Here is an 18952-nt window from a genome sequence, read left to right as displayed (position 1 = left end):
AATCGATAGCCTGTTTCTAAGTGTGAATTTGATTGGTTTAAGCTGTCTCGTGTTTTCTCGCGCGATATTTAATTTGAAAGTAGAACCAGAATCAAGGAAAGTCAAAGTGCAACTTCTTTACGAAATTATGGAAGAAGTCAAATGTGATCAACATAGTGAGTGCAAACATCATTGGCTATTCTACCGAACTTTAAATTCATATTTTATCTTTAGCATGATTTTTCCTAATGTCAGACAAGTCTGTAAGTTATTGATAAGACATTGTTTAATCATTCTGTCATACTCATAGACATGTCTCTGAAAGAAACGAAACCGAAATTTACAAGTTAACATGATTATGCCTATATATTCATTTCGAAAGCATGCGGTTATACTATAGCACCAATGAAGCATGAATTTGCTTTCTGAGGGTTGTGTGATCACTGGGCCCTATAATGCCCATCCATCAGAAGCTCTGTTGTCTTGTATGGTGTATCTTTTCGAGGAGTGTTACCACTTCATAGTTTAGAATTGTCACAGTTCAAGTCCAAAATTATTTTCCCTAATTCCTCTAAAAATACCGGATTTAATCCCTACCCTCTCTACAGGCACAAAAATACACATATTATTAGTATATGGTGTCATGTATTTAGCTGCGACTTCCCCAAGTTTCGTTTTATCTCATGATCCCCTGTTTTGGGATAAAAGTGCACACACTGTTTTTAATTGCACTTTATTACCATCTTGATATGTTAAGATTGAAAGATATGTTCAAACCTTCCAAATCCTATCACTAAAACATTCAAGATATATAATATTTTTAGAAGATGTTTTGTTTCACTTCAAAGTAAAATGCATTAAGTGAAGCTTCAAAAGGCAACACATGACTCAAAATCGGCAAGATTTCTGGAAATGTTTACGATTTACCCACTTTTTAGTTAATTGTCTATTTGTTGATCAGATCATTTCGAAACTTGTTTCATCCAATTCCAATTTATGATAGCAGTGAAATAAACTTCAATCATCATCATCAATTTCATTGTCAGATCAGGTATACCCACGGCTATAGGTGTGTTGAAGGATTCCCCACATATATTAAATGTAATTGCTTGGTTTAGTTTGCCGGTAACCATGCCTCTGTAGGCGTTGCTTATCTCTGTTATATAATATATGTCTCTGATTATGATATACCAGTGATGTGACAATGATTTGTAAAATTTTGTGGCCTCTTGCCCTCTTACTAATTCATATAACTTTAGCCTTAACAAATTTGCTGCAAATTTCATCAACAAGAAGGGGGATATATCATAAAATTTGAATATGTTGAAAAAATAGATTTACAGAATGCAACAGTAAGGTCCATCCCTCCTGGAATTTTGTCTTTAGATACAATTTGCAAAAACTATTTTGCTTCTGGGCTTCAACTGGTAGTGATCCCGAGGGGATCCGGGTTAGATTAGGTCCTCAGTACCCCTTGCTTTTAAGAGGCAACTAAATGGGGCCACAAATGGATGATACCACAAAAACCGAGGCCCCGTGTAACAGCAGGTTTGGCACAGTAAAGATCCCTCCCTACTCAAAGACAAAAAGTGCCGAGCATAAGCCTAAATTTTCAGCCCTTCACTGGCGGCATTGGTGACATCTCCATATGAATGAAATATTCTCGAGAGGGACGTTAAACAATATTCAATCAATCAACTGGTAGTACTGCTGAACTAATACCTGAAATACTTGCTTACTTACTTACTTACTGGATACTGTTAGTGATTGTTATCACATCAGTGCCGCTATGGTATCCCTCCATGTCAAACGATCTTTGGCTGTATTTTCGGCTTCCTGATATGTTAGGCCCGCAGTTGTAAAGTTTCTTGCCAGCGTGTCTTGCCATCTCTGCCGTTGTCGTCCCTGTTTTTGTCTGCCTCCGACCGATGTAGGGTCCCACTTGTACAGTCGTTTTGGGATCCGCGAATCTTTCGTCTCCCATCCTCGACATGTGACCAAACCATCTCCGCCGATTCCTCATGAGTAGTGTTGAGGCATATGGTTGATCTGTGAGCTCTCGAATGTCACTGTTATGCCTTCGTTCCCACCATTTGGTCTTCAGAATAATTCTAAGACATCTGGAATCGAAGGCGTCAAGTCAGTGCTCATGTTTCCTGGTTGTGGCCCATGTCTCAGATGCATACAGCAATGTTGGAATGACAACTGCTCTATATAATATATTCTCATTTTTATTTTGAGGCTTATCTTTGCTCTCCAAGTTGCGCAAGTTCTTAAATGCATTGGCAGCTTTTCCTATACAGATGTTCAGCTCAGTATCGATGGAATTAATTGGTGTTACAGTTGAGCCTAGGTAGTTAAACTTTTCAACTTTATCAATGGTAGATTATACCTGAAATGAAGTGTTTAAATTGTATGACAGACACAATGTTACATTTTAATATTCATTCATTGTGTTTGTCATGCATAATACATGCAGTCATTAATCAGTTACCATGGTTACATGTGAGTAATGTCTTCTATTAGTGGTAAATTTTGACATAAATTTTGTTGAATCAGACCTCATGGTGTTGGTTAAAACTAAGAGGTGAGATTAATAGAAATCTTGTTCCAGAGGTGGAATTTCCCTATCCCACACAAGTAAATAATGAAGGATTATTTTTCTCACATTTTTCCTAGTTTTGGTGCATAGATTTAGGAGCTTTGAGAAAATTCTAAATTATCAAAATCCTCATTTGAACTTTGATGCAAAAACTAATTAGATAGGCAGAAAGAGCATACCCGAAAATTTTAAGTTTAAACTAAAAAACCCAAGGTTGTCCACCAGAAACCTATACTACATTAAGATTTAAAGGAAACAATGCAAAATATTTTTATTTCACTGTGTAACGTATAACGTAAATCATAGGAAATATATGACATCACAATCAAATGACATCGCAGCAGTGTGAGATGAAAAAAATATCACATGGGTAAAGTCGAACTCATATTGCTGATTGTGAGAAAATCATGATTTATTGAATAGGGAAATCATTATATTATCCACATTGCATTGCACTGTAAATACTGTATTGCGTTCCCCTATCATCACTGTTCTCTTTCCTTATTAGCAGGGAATTGAAACCCACTTAAGTTTGCAACTCCCCCCCCCCCCCCCCCCCCCTCAACTTTTCCCTCAGCTAGTTATGTTTTACAGATATACCCCTGAAACTAGTATACAAATTACCAAATCATATTTTAATGCTCCCCTTCAAAGAAGAGGGGCATATCGCTTTACACATGTTGGTTGGTCGGTAGACAACATGTTGTCTGCTCAATATCTTGAGAACCATTCACTTGATCATAATGATATTTCATATGTGGATTGGTTATGATTAGAAGAGGACTCCTATTAATTTTCAATTCAAAAGGTCAAGGGTCAATCCACTCTGGATATAGGAAGATGCTCATATTTTTGTAACTAACAGGCTTTAATATTTTTTTTCTTCTGTACAGAGCAGCTGTGCTTTTTGAAGACAGGCTTAAAGGATGGTCCAATGCATGGTGTTAGCAGTTATGTCTGCAGTCAGTCAACTTCATGTGGCTTTGCCAAGAAGTCTGAGTATGTGAAAATGTTTGTCATAATATTTTTAAACATTTTGACACTGGCTACATTGAATAGCCAGTCTGCTACATTGAATAGCCTGTCTGCTACATTGAATAGCCAGTCTGCTACATTGAATAGCCAGTCTGCTATATTGAATAGCCTGTCTGCTACATTGAATAGCCAGTCTGCTACATTGAATAGCCAGTCTGCTACATTGAATAGCCAGTCTGCTATATTGAATAGCCTGTCTGCTACATTGAATAGCCAGTCTGCTACATTGAATAGCCAGTCTGCTACATTGAATAGCCTGTCTGCTACATTGAATAGCTTGTCTGTTTTATGATTTTTCTAGGCAATAGTTGTATGTTTACCTTTTCTTTGAATTTGTGCTATCCTAATTTCTTTCCTACATTTTTTTGTGATTTTTTTAGAACACAAACATTAGAGTGCCCTAGACACCAGTCCACTGTTGGTATACAATTCTTGTATCACTCCAAGAAAGCGGACGAGAAAAGGTAATCCTAGTGAAGCTTGGACAAGCCAAAGGCTTTCTCATATCCTTATTCATATTTGCAGATATATATATATTATTACTACAGTAACTTGATCCGAAGAGTCGGATCACGTCTCGTTGACAGGTGCGGATCATCAGATCACACGAGACGCGAAGCGTCGAGTTTGATCTGATGATCCGCGCCTGTCAACGAGACGTGATCCGACTCTTCGGATCAAGTTAATGTAGTAATGATAAATTTATTATATACCCCCTTCTGCATTTTAAATCCACATTTATAAGATGATAAATGTAATCCAAATTATCAAAAACACAGACATACCATGAAATTATGTTTTGTGTACGCAGTTTTGTTTTGTGACGCGGTCCACATTTTCCACAAATAACGTTGCATTGTGACGGCATCAGTTTCAGAGGATACTGATACGGAATCAGAAAACCAGAGTGTGGTGATCCAGTACACGCTGTGAAATCCACCGTATCAACGAACGATACAATGATGGATATATAATAAATATATATATATATAAAAGATAAGATTTTATCTATATATATATATATATATATATATATGTCACTGGTATATGTTTTGGTTATTATATGATGTTGGAGTGCACTGTTTACACCGACTTATATTTCCCTCATTAAATGGATGGGCGAATCAGATGCCTAAAGTCATGTTGCAAGATTTTAAAATACATTTTGATCATCCATATGCAAACGTACCACAACATCTAAACAAGCAATTTCCAACCGTGACATCACGTGCTCTAACATCCCCTCAAGTTTCAGTGGACCCTTGAAAGCCAACACAAAAAATCTTTAGGTTAATATTTGGATGTTACTGGACGTTTAGCGCCAGAGGAATTTCATAAATATGTGTAAAAGTGAGAATATTTCTAATTTACAGTACTTTCCTGTCTATGATTATCACGCCAATGACCTATTTCACGCTTCACTCGGTCCAACGGTTACACTGTTATACAGACCAAGCACCAGAAAACTCTCTGCTGAATAAATTCTATTTTAAATTATTTTCATACTTTCAGGCAGTATTACAGATGCCGCAAGAAAGATCCACATGAAAACTGGTGTGGATATTTTACGATAAGAAAGGTACAGTTCTTTTTTAATTAGAATATATACACATGATATGTAGTCATGTCTGGCAGCAAAATGTCTCAAAATGTTATTTTTAGGTTTCAATGAAATAATTTTAGTCTAATAGAGAAATGTTGGATAGAGAGCATAATGCAAACACGTTTTTTTTTAAATAATGCACATAAGTTATTCTTAGATGATGCATTTTTATTATTTTTACATCTCATTGATTTCGTCTGAAATCTTGGGGTGTTTTTTTTTAGTCCCCTACCGTTGAAGGGGACTTTAGGTTTGCTGTCTGTCTGTCGGTCATTTCAGTTTTCCGCACTCTTTTCTCTGTTCTTGCAGATATTTATTTGATATGTGCATTATGTGGTGTGTTGCTTTGCCTTTACAAGTTACAGATCAAGTTTGAATTTTGTGCTGGTCCGATCCCATGGGGATCTGTGTTAGAATAGATCCTCAGTACCCCCTTGCTTGTCGTAAGAGGCGACTAAATGGGGCGGTCCTTCAGATGAGACCGCAAAAACCGAGGTCCCGTATCACAGCAGGTGTGGCACGATAAGGATCCCTCCCTGCTCAATGGCCATAAGCGCCGAGCATAGGCCTAAATTTTACAGCCCTTCACCGGCAGTGGTGACGTCTCCATATGAGTGAAATATTCTCGAGAGGGACGTTAAACAATAATCAATCAATCATCCTGGTCCGTTGATTTTTCACTTAGTTATGGCCCTTGAACTTAGAAAAATAGCATGAATTGTCAGTTTTCCAAACTTATTTTTGTTGTACTTGCAGATATTCATTTGATATTTGGTACATTGCTTTGCCATAACAAGTTACAGATCAAGTTTGAATTTGGTCCGGTCCATTGATATTTATGTCCCCCTTCAAAGAAGAGGGGCATAATGGTTTACACCTATCGGTCGGTAGACTACATGTTGTCCGCTCAATATCTTGAGAACCATTCACTTGATGATAATGATATTTCATATGTGGGATCGTTATGAGTAGAAGAGGACCCCTATTGTTTTTCAGGTCAAAAGGTCAAGGGTAAGTCTACTCTGGACATAGGAATATAATGTCTGCTCAAGATTTTGAGAACCCTTTGCTTGAAAGACATCAAACTTGGCACTTTGGTACATCCTAAGGAGTAGATGACCCCTTTTGATTTTGAGGTCATATGGTCAAAGGTCAAGGGTCAAACTGGGCATAGGAATATACTGACCATTCAATATCTAGAGAACCCTTTGCTTGACAGACATCAAACTTGGTACACTGGTACATCTTCAGAAGAAGATGACCCCTATTGATTTTGAGGTCATATGGTGTAAGGTCAAGGGTCAAACTGGGCATAGGAATATACTGTCTGTTCAATATCTTGAGAACCCTTTGCTTGACAGACATCAAACTTAGTACATTAGTGTATATTCAGGAGAAGATGACTCCTATTGATTTTGAGGTCAAGGGTCAAACTGGACAGAGTAATATACTGTAGTGATGAAACAATTGTCGCCGATGATCGATTGTCGGTCGTTCAGAGACCTACGATGCTACTAATCGATTACAAAATAAAAGTCGCCAACATCGTTGACCAAACAAAATCCTGAAATCAGTTCAACTTTGTTCAAATTTTATTTTCTGTATGTCTAACCCGATCAAAAATAAACAAACAAAATGGTGGGAGATGTGAAGGACGGTAACAACAACATTCAAATAAAGGAGTGTATCTCTGATATCATTGATACATTGAGATTATAGATAAATTCCATGACTTGATATATTGATATTCTGATTTATTCAACTGTGAACAAATGAGGCAAAGAATTCAAATGTTGTTTCCATACATTTAATGATTCTGTTATGTATTATGAGGGGAAACACTTAAATGTCAATTCCAATTATAATCGATTATTAATCGATTACATGTGTCCGATTATTGCCGATAATCGATTATGGTTTTTGGTCCGATTGCCCATCACTAAATTATACTGTCCACTCAAAATCTTGATAACCCTTTTGCTTGACAGACATCAAACTTAGTACACTGGTACATCTTCAAGAGAAGATGACCCATATTGATTTTGAGGTCAAAAGTCAATAGTTGAACTGGATATAGTAAAACACTGTCTCCTATATTTTAAGAATTATTTGTTTGATTGCCACCAAACTTGGTACACCGGTACAGCATAAGGAATAGATGACCCCTATTGAATTTTAGGTCACATGGTCAATTCACTCTTGACATAGGAAGATATTGTCTGCTCAATATTTTGAATTGATGATACTACTATCAATTAAATGATGTGTGTGTATAACCCTTTTCAATTTTACACCATGGGGGGCATATGTGTTTTACAAACATCTCTTGTTTCACTTAGTTATGGCTTGTTAGAATGCTTGTTTTTGGTGGTGGTGGGGGGGTGTATTACCCGCTAATATAAATTGCATTCTGGGATTCTAATATTTAAAAAAAATACAATGCAGTAAATTGTACTTGTGTGCGATATTTTTTAATAGCATGTTTGCATTATGTCCCAGACTTATGAGACTGCATGACTGTGAATTCAGAATTTGTTTTTCTTTTACATCTGGAGCATGCTCGCGTATTTAAACAATGTACATGCTGATGATAGTTTGATGTGTTGATTTAACGAGATGATAAAAAGTGTATATGTGTAATTTGTTGGGTTATTTTTTTTTTTATTTTTTTTTCATAGCCCTCCGGAAGACCTCTCTCTGACTACAATTACCAAGACAGAAATAAATCAACAGAAAGTAATAAGCAGGTGATGGCATCGAAAAAACCAGAAAGTCTGTCGGAGAAATCTTCAGATGGGTATGAAAAGGTCGACTCTTCTCCAACAAGCCAAAGCCCAGTCTCGAAGGGAGAAACAGGTGATCTTGCTGAGGAACTCGCCAATCTAAGCATTGAAGGTGTTCAACATTCAGAGAAAGAACAGCCAGAGACCAGACCACATAGAGAAAATAAATTAAAGCTGAAGAAAGCTGGCAACTTGGACGTTAGGAAGGGAGACTCAGAGAAATACCATGATCTATCATCGACTTCTGAATCAGACAGTATAGGTAGCTTTAATTCTCCCAATTCCAAAGATAACTCATTGACTCAAATATCTAGCTTCGAACAGAGCCCTGCTAATAGTGGGAGCAAAAGCCAATCAGAATTAAACCAAGGCAGTGTGAGAAATGAAACTGTTAGCAACAGGCATAGATATGAGGGTATTGGAAGGATCAAGAAAAAGAGTCCCCAGTCCAGTCCGCAGAAATCTTCATCCACCGAGCTTCCATTGATGGAGAGAATTCGAATAAAGTCGGGCAATCGGGAGGTGTCCGGTCCGAAGAGCTCTGAAGAAATTGTGGACTTGACGAGTGATGATGAAGATGACAACCCACGAAGAGTGTTGACCTCATCAAAGAGAACGACGACTCCAGAGAACAAAGAGACCAGATACGAACCACCTCCTCACACTGTTCCACAACTACAGGAACTACAGACAGTCAGTCGGGCACAGACAGACAAGAGTAGCCAGTCTCTATCTGCTGCTGAGGAGTGGCAGTTACAGAGTGACATAGACTCCAGAAACGCTCTGCAGCAGCAACTAAACAGATTAAAGGTAGTAGTGTTACCGTAATTAGATAGACTAAAGGTAAAATTCATAAATAATTGGATTGATGCATGCAGCAATTAAACAGACTAAACGTACAAATCATAAATAATGGAAGTACATTTTACATGTAGCACTCTTTTTTTTAATATTATCAAGTCAGTGTATTATGCTATGGCTGAAATATGCAGCACTTCTATTCTATGAAGTGGACCTATGTATTTTTATATATTTTAATATTATTTTGTTTTAATTTTAGCATGTTATAGCAACTGTGAAAATGTCCTCATTGCCAGACAAAGGGGAAAAACTCCGTAAGCAGGTAGATGATATTGAGAGGGCTCACTCAAAACTAAATGCAAGAATTGCTGCTATGAAATCAAGGTCCAAGAATTCAGGTAAAGTCCAGTTAACAGGCATGTTTGGTAAAATCCATTTAACAAGAGGGGTGTCAGGTAAAGTCCATTTAACAGGAGGGGTGTCAGGTAAAGTCCATTTAACAGGAGGGGTATCTTGCATCCTCTTCTCTCCCTGAATCAGCTATGGTTATTTAAAAAAAACTGTTTATAAAAAGATTGGAAAATAGTCTTGTATCTCCAGTCCTTCACATCCTGTAAATATTTGGTTAGAAGAAACTTATTAATGACTTGTCTCATTTTAAATTTGTATTTCTTTTATTCCAGTACCTGCCAATATGCTTCCGAAGTCAGCCGGAACAGATGGACAACAGAAACTCGTTCATGTCATCCAGCCAGGTCTGTGAATAGTGACCTTTCAATTCTTGACTTTAATACCATAATTAGAGAGAAAATATAAATACCAATACAATATTCATAAAATACAAAGCAACATTGTAGTATATTGTATAGGAGTTTTTAGCTCAAGTGAGCTTTTCTGATCGCCTGTTGTCCGTCGTCTGTCTGTCAACTTTTTACATTTTCAGCTTCTCCAGAACCACTGGGCCAATTTCAACCAAACTTAGCCAAAAGCATCCTTGGGTGAAGGGCTTTCAAGTTTGTTCAAATGAAGGGCAATGTCCCTTTCATAGGGGGAGATAATCACAAAAATGCAAAAATAGGGTGGGGTCATTTAAAAATCTTCTCAAGAACCAATGAGCCAGAAAAGCTGAAATTTACATGAAGGCTTCCTGACATAGTGCAGATTCAAGTTTGTTCAAATCATGGCCCCCAGGGGTTGGATGGGGCCACAATAGGGGATCAAAGTTTTGCATACAAATATATAGGGAAAATCTGTAAAAATCTTATTAAAAACTACTGGGCAAAGAAAGTGGAAATTTACATGAAAGCTTCCTAACATAGTGCAGATTGAAGTTTGTTCAAATCATGGCCCCCGAGGATAGGATGGAGCCACATTAGGGGATCAAAGTTTTACATAGAAATCTAAGGGAAAATCATTAAAAATGTTCTGAAGAAAAATCACTGGGCCAGAAAAGTTTACTTTCACATGAAAGCTTCCTGACATGTCCACATTCCAATTTTGAAAAAATCATGGCCCCTGGGAGTAGGTTGGGGCCACAATAGGGATCAAAGTTTTACATGCAAATATATAGGGAAAATCTATAAATATGAGCCAAGGTGAGCGATGTGGCCCATGGGCCTCTTGTTTGAGAAAACTTTGTATAAAAAGATTGGAAAATAGTCTTGTATCTCCAGTCCTTCACATCCTGTGAATATTTGATTAGAAGAAAATGCCATTTTTTCATGAACTTATTAATGACTTGTCTCGTTTTAAATTTGTATTTCTTTTATTCCAGTACCTGCCAATATGCTTCCGAAGTCAGCCGGAGCAAATGGACAACAGAAACTCGTTCATGTCATCCAGCCAGGTCTGTGAATAGTGACCTTTCTATTCTTGACTTTAATACCATAATTAGAGAGAAAAAATATAGATATCAATACAATATTTATAAAATATAAAGCAACATTGTAGTATATTGTGTAAGAGTTTTTGACAGGTGTAAATTTTCCAAATTATTTTCAAGGTTGTAAATTTGGTGATTTAATTGATATCTTAAACTACTATACAAGTATAAAAGCTTGAATTTGAGGATTCTTCTTACTTTGGCGATTTGAAAACTACCAAAAGTAACATCCAAAAAAGATTCAGTAATATGTTGATATTTGCAGGGCAATCAGGACCAACTGGAAGCCATGTTCCACACAACCCCCAAGGACTTAAACAGACCAGCCTACTTCCACATGCCACTACCATACCCCCTCATATACTGCAGCAGCTGTATGCAGGTAATATACATGTTCCTGTAGTTTATAGCAGATAATATGACATGTAGTTTACAATCTTACATAGCACACACCAATCCGTACTTCCCCTATTTAGATTTATTTTTCAATCCAAATAAGGCTGACCAAATAAATTCTACGTTTTATGCCAACAATACAGTGTACATAACATGCAAGATTTTTTTTTTAAAGGTGGCTAAATAAAAAAGAATCCACTGATACTACAGTTTTCAGAATGGAAATTTAAAGACACTTGCTGCCAGTGATTTTTAAAGACCCATTTTAGGTCCGAATAACGACCCTTTCCCCTCCCAAAAAACCCCATTTTTTCCCCAAATTAACTTGCACTTTTCCCAATAATAAAAACTGGCAAAAAACGTATTTGTGTAAAAAAATAAGTTCAGTGTGAATAGTTTATGTATGACATGACAAAGACACAACAGTTCTAACTGATTTAGAAAGAATAGTCAAAAATTTTAAGAGGTTAAAGAAAAGAAAGCTATTAAATATGTAAAATAAAAGAAGAATGGCATCAATTTGTGTTTGATTTCTTGTTTGATGTGATATATTTAGCATATTTACAATAATAACTAAAGACAAGGTTTTCCCAATCTGATCAAAATGTTGACAAGTTTTTCCAATTCGAAAGCCACAGGACCCTTTTGAAAAATGTTGAAAAATCCCAGGCTGCAAACAAATTCAACTTCTACGTTTCGAATATTTCTGCACAAAATGGGAATAAATCTGTAAAACATGTAAAAATAGAAACGTTACAAACTGAATTAAGTCAAGTTGACATTAAAACCATTAGGATTGTGCCCTATGTATCTTAGTCCCATGGAATTAAAACAATTTAAACATTTACACCAAATATCCAAGTGATTAGAAATTTGATTTTTTCAAGCCCTTTATTGGTGTTAGGAAAATTTACCTGATGTAAAATTGTATAATTTATTTCCGTCTACCTAATAGAATTCTTAGGAAGAAAAATGTATTTCTTGGTATCATTTGAACTTGTTTTTGTTGAAAATATTCCAACACAAGTATTTCGGTTTTTCAGCCAATTCACCAGAACACTACATTTTAAAATTTTGTTTTTGATGACCTTGTTTATCAGTGTGATGTTTCAAATCTTTGACAGCTAACCCCCAGGCCATGACTCTGTACGGAGGTCGAATGACGGCGGCGAGACTGAGGGAAGTAGGAAGTGTCACAAAGGAGGCTATTGAAAAGCTGCACAAGTGAGTGACAGAAAAAGTTTGTTTTTTAATTTTGTGGAAACTTTGTTTACTTGTAATCATGTGCTCATGGTTTCATCAGGACAGGCCTTAGAACCAAGTCATGGATTTTGTATAGCATAAGTGCCATTGAAATACATGTTATCACATCAGTGAGGAATATTGTTATAAACTCGTGTTTTACAGACAGCTGGAAACCTGTCCTGATTCTGGTACTGAATTGGAGGACCCTAAAGGTCTGAAGGTGTCACTAATGACCCACCAAAGGCATGCATTAGCTTGGCTTACCTGGAGAGAGGGGCAACACCCACCAGGAGGAATCCTAGGTAAAACTTAATATATTCTACCTCTAAAAATTAAATTTATTTTATAAATTATATGTTGTTTAATGTTATTGTATTATTAAAACTTGCTTTCACTTCCATTTATTCATTAAAGGGACTGATTCACAATATCCCCCAAAATTTTGTTTTTCATTTTTGATGATCAAAATCTACTGTCTAATGTGTTTAAAAGGTTTCACAAAAAATCAAGGTTAAACATTATCTCAGAAGCTCATTTTAGAGAGTATTCGTTTTGTAAACAAAGATTGCGGTATGTTATTATTCAGGAATTTTTCAAAAGAAATGGATATCAATCTAAGTTTATTACATCAATACATTTCTAATATTCTCCAGGTAAAATGTGTCATCTAAAGTTAAATTTGTGACTGCAAAATTAAGGTGGTTTGAATTACAAAATTAACATTTCACTTGTTTGTAAACATAAAAAGACTTGAGTCTTTGTTTACATAACACAGAGTTAAAGTTAAAATATTGCTTTTATCCTTTCATTTAGAAGGCCAAAATTTTGGGTGTCAATGTTTAATATAAAAAATGAAAAGAAAAAAATCCCCAAAAAATATGAACCAGTCCCTTTAAAACTTTGCACTATTATAAATCACATTTTATTCATGAGAACATTATTTATTTCATTAGAGTAGCCATTTGTGAAAATTTATTTCTCACGAATAAACTCTTACACTTTATAGAAGACTTTTAAAGAAATAATTCGGATTTGTGAAAGTTGTGTCTTGTGAATAAATATTCCATTGTATCCATACAAAAGTAAGGTCTCATAAAATAAAAGTGATCTACAGTATTTTCAGGTTTCTCTTCTGGTATCTTTGTTTAAGAGGGGATGTTAAGGAGGTATACTACATCATCATAATGACCGACTTCCTTTTAAAACATGAAAGAAAATATAAACATCAACAATATTCCTTTTAGATTTGATCTGTAGATCGCAGATGCAAGCCCAGCAGGGGTTTTCATTTTTTTCAGATTAATTTCTACTAAAACTGCATTTTTTAACTAGATAAAGTAAACTTGAAAAGTTTTCAATTTCAAAATACTGTTGTACTTATCCTCTACTTTTCATCAAATCAAATTTCTCTGGTGTGTTATTCCTCCTTAATTATTTTTTCTGCAAAAGATAGTGTGTGTGTGTGTATATGTTTCCAAGCATTTCCAATCGTTTGTTGTTTTGAATGAGCACGTTACTTTTAGCGGATGACATGGGACTGGGTAAAACCCTGACAATGATAGCGCTAGTGCTGAAACAGAAACAACTGAAACCTAAAGAGGAGAAAGAGGAATGGCTGAGCAGGGACAAACAGCTGGAGAAAGGTCGGGCATAGATCTGCTGAAGGTTTTCTATTCCGTTTCAGTAATAAAAGTTTTGTTCAGCTTTTATACATGTAGTATATCAGGGTACCTACATGTAAAATTCTGGTCATAAAACTTGTGTTTAAGTTGAATTTGGGGGGGGGGGGGGGGGTTGGAATCTGAAACACAACAAAATTATTCTGGACAGTCTTGATTTTACTGCATTTTAATTTTTGATGTAGGTTAAAACCATGAAATTAAAACTGCAGTGAATTTGGCTTTGTCAGAAGATCTTTTAAAACTCTTTCTTCTCAAGAACCACTGGGCCAATTTGAATCAAACTTGGCACAAATCATCCTTTGGTAAAAGGGATTCAAGTTGTTTTTTCAAATGAAGGTCCATGTTCCCTCCAAAGGTGAGATAATCAAGAAAAGGCAAAAATAGGGTAGCAGTATTAAAGTCCATTAAAAGAAAAAGGGGCAGTAATAGGTGATCAAAGTTTTTGATATGGATATAAAGGAAAAATCTTTTCAAGAACAGCATGGCCATGATTAGTCATGTTGATATGCAAACATCTCGAGCTAGTGCAGATTCAAATTTATTGAAATCATGACCCCAGAGGGTAGGATGGGGCCACAATAAGTTTAGTTATGTGGTGACCCATTGGGGCTAGGTTTGGGTCACAATATGGAGTCAAAAATTTTCATAGGAATTAAAAATTTATTTTCAAAAATCTTTCAAAAACACAAGAGCAGAGGCATGGTGACTCAGGTGAGCGATGAGGCCCATGAGTCTCTTGTTTTTGTCAAGAATGATTTCTTGATTGCTATGACAAATTCTTTTGGCATTATTACAGTGGGAAAAAACATCATCAAATCTCGAGCCACCTTAGTGATCTGTCCAGCATCGCTGATTCACCACTGGTACAAAGAAATTGAAAGAAGAGTCAAGGGAAATAGACTCCAAGTTTTGATGTACCATGGACAAAACAGGGAAAAGAATGTGCACAGGTAAGGGTAAACTTAGTAATACAGTGCCTTAATTTTGTACAAGTACCCGGGTTAGGATAAAACTAGTAACACAGTGCCTAAGGATGTACAAGTACTTGGGTTAAGATAAAACTAGTAACACAGTGTGGTAGGCTGTACTTTGGTAAAGATAAACCTAATAATCATATGTTAGGATGTACTCAGTTAAGAATATAACTTGTAATGTTCTCTCAAGTTGTACTCGGGTAAAAATATGGATGTACTGTACATGTGTATTAAAGAAGTCTTTTAAGATGTACATGTACTTAAGGTGAAGGAGGTACACAGCTTACTCAGTTTTAAGATGTCTTGAGAAAATGGGTTTAGCTTGTCGCTCTCTCTTATTAGATATAATCAGGTAACAAGTAAATACATACCTGTGGATACCCTTTTCTCACATTATCACCAGTGTGAGATTGACGTTACCCATGTGAGACAGCCATGTGAGGTTTTTCTGCTGCAACGTCATTTGATTGTGATGTCATATATTTTCTATGATTTACGTTACATGGTGAAGATTTACATTACACAGTGAAGTATTTTGTATTGTTTTCTTTAAATTTCATTTTGATATAGCTTTCTAGTGGACAGCCTAGATTTTTTTTTAGTTTACACTTTAAGTGTAAACCATTTTCGGGTATACTCTTTCTGGCTGTGAAAATACAGTAAAATTAGTTTTTGCAAGTTCAAATGAGGATTTTGATAATTGAATTTTCTCGAAGCTCTTGAATTTATGCACTAAACTGTGGGTAAAATGTGAGAAAAATAACCCTTCATTATTTACTCATGTGGGATAAGGAAATTTCACCTCTGGAACAAGATTTGCTGCCTAAGACTCGGCAAAGCCTCGTCCTAGACTGCGAATCTTGTCCCCTCAGTGGAATTTCCCTATCCCACACTCGTACTAATGAGGGATTCTATTATTCTCTGTACTTCTGGAACACCATAGAGGATGAAAGAAGGCACCTTTTCTTGTGTTCTAGGGATTGTGAAGTCATGACCAAAAGACTTATCAATTGGGGCATTTATATCATATGCAACATACTGATGGTTGTAAATTAATTGAATTTCAGGCTCGCAGTTAATGATATAGTGCTGATAATGTCTAATGTCCTTATTGAAATTTTAGGCTCTCGGATAATGATATAGTGCTTACGACATACACCCTTGTTGGGAAGGAAGTGGGAACTGTCAATGTGGATGCTGATGCTCCTGCTAAAGATGAAGACGATGCCATTGATGATAAGCAGGTAGAATTCGACATAAATCTATGTTTCTATCAGGTCACACTCGGATGACCTATTGCTATTTGGTTATGTTCGTAGTCATCCATTGTATTCTACCAATTGAACGTTTTAAACTTCTTGATAGCTTTCAATTCAATTCTTTTCAAATTTGGTGTGAAGCATCTTTTTGGCAAGAAAAACTGAATTCATAGTCCAAACCAAAATTGTAAATTTCATGATTTCTTGGGTGGATGTTCGGACTCCAGGGTGGGGCAAATCTTAGTACATGTATATTGCATTTACATGTATGTGTAAAAAAAAAAATAAATAATCGTTGCATTCAGAGTACTTCCATTGGTTGAAAAAAGTTACCATCAGCAGAATTTTTTACCATTGGTATGACAGTGGTACCAATGTTTGGCAATAATATTTACCAATGGTAAACATTTCTTCAGACAACCCAGAGCTCTGTTAGCATTGATAATCTTATTTATGACGTAATCAAAAATGAAAGCAACAGATTTTGTATCGCAGTTTCTACCCTTAAATCTTCATAGACATCAAATGAAGACAAATACAGCTGTACCAGACATGTCCCTGCAAATGGGTTTTAAAAACATCCAAGCGTATATGATGGTACAATAATTGTTCACTCTAACCATTTCTTCCAATGACCTGCTCATGTTTTGCAAGAGAAAATATGTTTTTGTTAGCCAATGTTTTTCGATCCACTCTGCTCCCCATTTATGGAACGAAAACTCTTTTCTAGCGGAGATGGAAAAATAATCTGCTGGAGAAAGTAATTAGCAGTACTGAAAAACATATTTCTAAACACATCTTCTTGCAGCAAAATTCTACACATAGATATGAATCTGTCTTTATTTGACATTTCGTGCTAACTGATCAGCCAGTGGTATACCATTGACACCATTGTTGAATTTCTCACCCAAACTCTATCAGAGTACACAAGGATCCAATGGTACCAATGACTAAAAATTTTTCCATTGGCAAAACATTGATGGTACCATTGGATTTATTCTGAATGCACCCAATATCTTCCTTTATGCTATTGATACTAAACTGAAAGTAAATAGCAGGGGCTGATGAGGTGTTCCCACCTTCCTTCAAAATACATGGTTTTTACCCTTACATGTATATTATAGCAAAATTTTCTGATATGGGGAGGGGGGGGGGTGCTGACCCCTAGGTGGGACCCCCTCCCCCCCCCCCCCCTTCTGGATCCACCACTGAATAGCCATCCCAGATAGGGGTTTTAGGACCAAATTGATCATAGTGATTATTGTTTTTATTCATCTTTTGAAAGACATCTTTTGCTGATACTACATATAAAAACTAAATGCATATGTAGGAAAAGCAGAAAGGGATGTACCAAAAGTGTGAATTTCACAACCCCAGGATTCTATAGTGTGAATATAACATATATTAGGTAAAGTCTTTCATCAGAATGGATACTTTTGGGGACATTTGTGCTTTAGGAAAACATCTTGTTTTATACTGCTGCTATTGTTTAGATATGCAGAACAGGAAAATTATTCTAGATTTTTAGCCCTTGTCCGAGACTAGTGATACTTTTAGCTAATACTCAGGTGACCGATAAGGCCTGTGGGACTAGTGATACTTATAACTAATACTCAGGTGACTGATAAAGCCTGTGAACTAGTGATACTTTTAACTTATACTCAGGTGGTTGATAAAGCCTGTGGACTAGTGATACTTTTAACTAGTACTCAGGTGACTGATAAGGTCTGTGGGACTAGCGATATTTTTAACTAGTACTCAGGTGACTGATAAAGCCTATGGACTAGTGATACTTTTAACTAATACTCTGGTGACTGATAAGGCCTGTGGACTAGTGATACTTATAACTAATACTCAGGTGACTGATAAGGCTTGTGGACTAGTGATACTTATAACTAATACTCAGGTGACTGATAAGGTCTGTGGACTAGTGATACTTATAACTAATACTCAGGTGACTGATAAAGCCTGTAGACTAGTGATACTTATAACTAATACTCAGGTGACTGATAAGGCTTATGGGCTTCCTGTTATTCTTTTCTCAGTATTATTCTGGTTTGCATGTAATGCTGATTGCTTTTCAATCTGGTGAAGAGTAGCACACACAATAATGGAAGCTAAAAGCTGCTTACTTTACCAAAAATTGTGTTTTATCTGTGTTAGGAGAGTGCTTACTTTACCTGACATTGTGTTTTATCTGTGTTAGGAGAGTGCTTAACTTTACCCAAAATTGTGTTTTATCCGTGTTAAAAGAGTGCTTACTTTACCTGAAATTGTGTTTTATCTGTGTTAGGAGAGTGCTTAACTTTACCTGAAATTGTGTTTTATCTTTGTTAGGAGAGTGCTTAACTTTACCTGAAATTGTGTTTTATCTGTGTTAGGAGAGTGCTTAACTTTACCTGAAATTGTGTTTTATATGTGTTAGGAGAGTGCTTAACTTTACCTGAAATTGTGTTTTATCTTTGTTAGGAGAGTGCTTAACTTTACCTGAAATTGTTTTATCTGTGTTAGGAGAGTGCTTACTTTACCCAAAATTGTGTTTTATCCGTGTTAAGAGAGTGCTTACTTTACCTGAAATTGTGTTTTATCCGTGTTAGGAGAGTGCTTAACTTTACCTGAAATTGTGTTTTATCTGTGTTAGGAGAGTGCTTAACTTTACCTGAAATTGTGTTTTATCCATGTTAAAAGAGTGCTTACTTTACCTGAACTTG

General features: G+C 36.1%; 1 protein-coding gene across 4 annotated transcripts in view; it reads left to right on the top strand.

Annotated features, from left to right (window-relative positions):
* Positions 1–32: 32 nt before the first annotated feature.
* LOC125658422 (transcription termination factor 2-like) overlaps positions 33–18952 on the top strand; it is a 54348-nt gene continuing 35428 nt past the window's right edge. For 2 of the 4 annotated variants that reach the window (XM_048889686.2, XM_048889689.2), the window contains exons 1-14: positions 33–155; positions 3475–3580; positions 3997–4080; positions 5129–5195; positions 7898–8812; positions 9063–9201; positions 9487–9558; positions 10578–10649; positions 10951–11067; positions 12206–12305; positions 12489–12628; positions 13850–13969; positions 14805–14958; positions 16106–16226. In XM_048889686.2, coding sequence (XP_048745643.2) covers positions 128–155; positions 3475–3580; positions 3997–4080; positions 5129–5195; positions 7898–8812; positions 9063–9201; positions 9487–9558; positions 10578–10649; positions 10951–11067; positions 12206–12305; positions 12489–12628; positions 13850–13969; positions 14805–14958; positions 16106–16226 — 2235 coding nt within the window. In that variant the 5' untranslated portion in view covers positions 33–127. The remainder of the gene's footprint in view (positions 156–3474; positions 3581–3996; positions 4081–5128; positions 5196–7897; positions 8813–9062; positions 9202–9486; positions 9559–10577; positions 10650–10950; positions 11068–12205; positions 12306–12488; positions 12629–13849; positions 13970–14804; positions 14959–16105; positions 16227–18952) is intronic. The other 2 variants (XM_048889690.2, XM_048889691.2) reach the window with 2 other exon arrangements.

Source organism: Ostrea edulis, chromosome 9, assembly GCF_947568905.1.
Source record: "Ostrea edulis chromosome 9, xbOstEdul1.1, whole genome shotgun sequence".
Taxonomy (NCBI): domain Eukaryota; kingdom Metazoa; phylum Mollusca; class Bivalvia; order Ostreida; family Ostreidae; genus Ostrea; species Ostrea edulis.
Note: the sequence above shows the minus strand (reverse complement) of the source record. Positions and strands in the feature narration are given on the sequence as shown.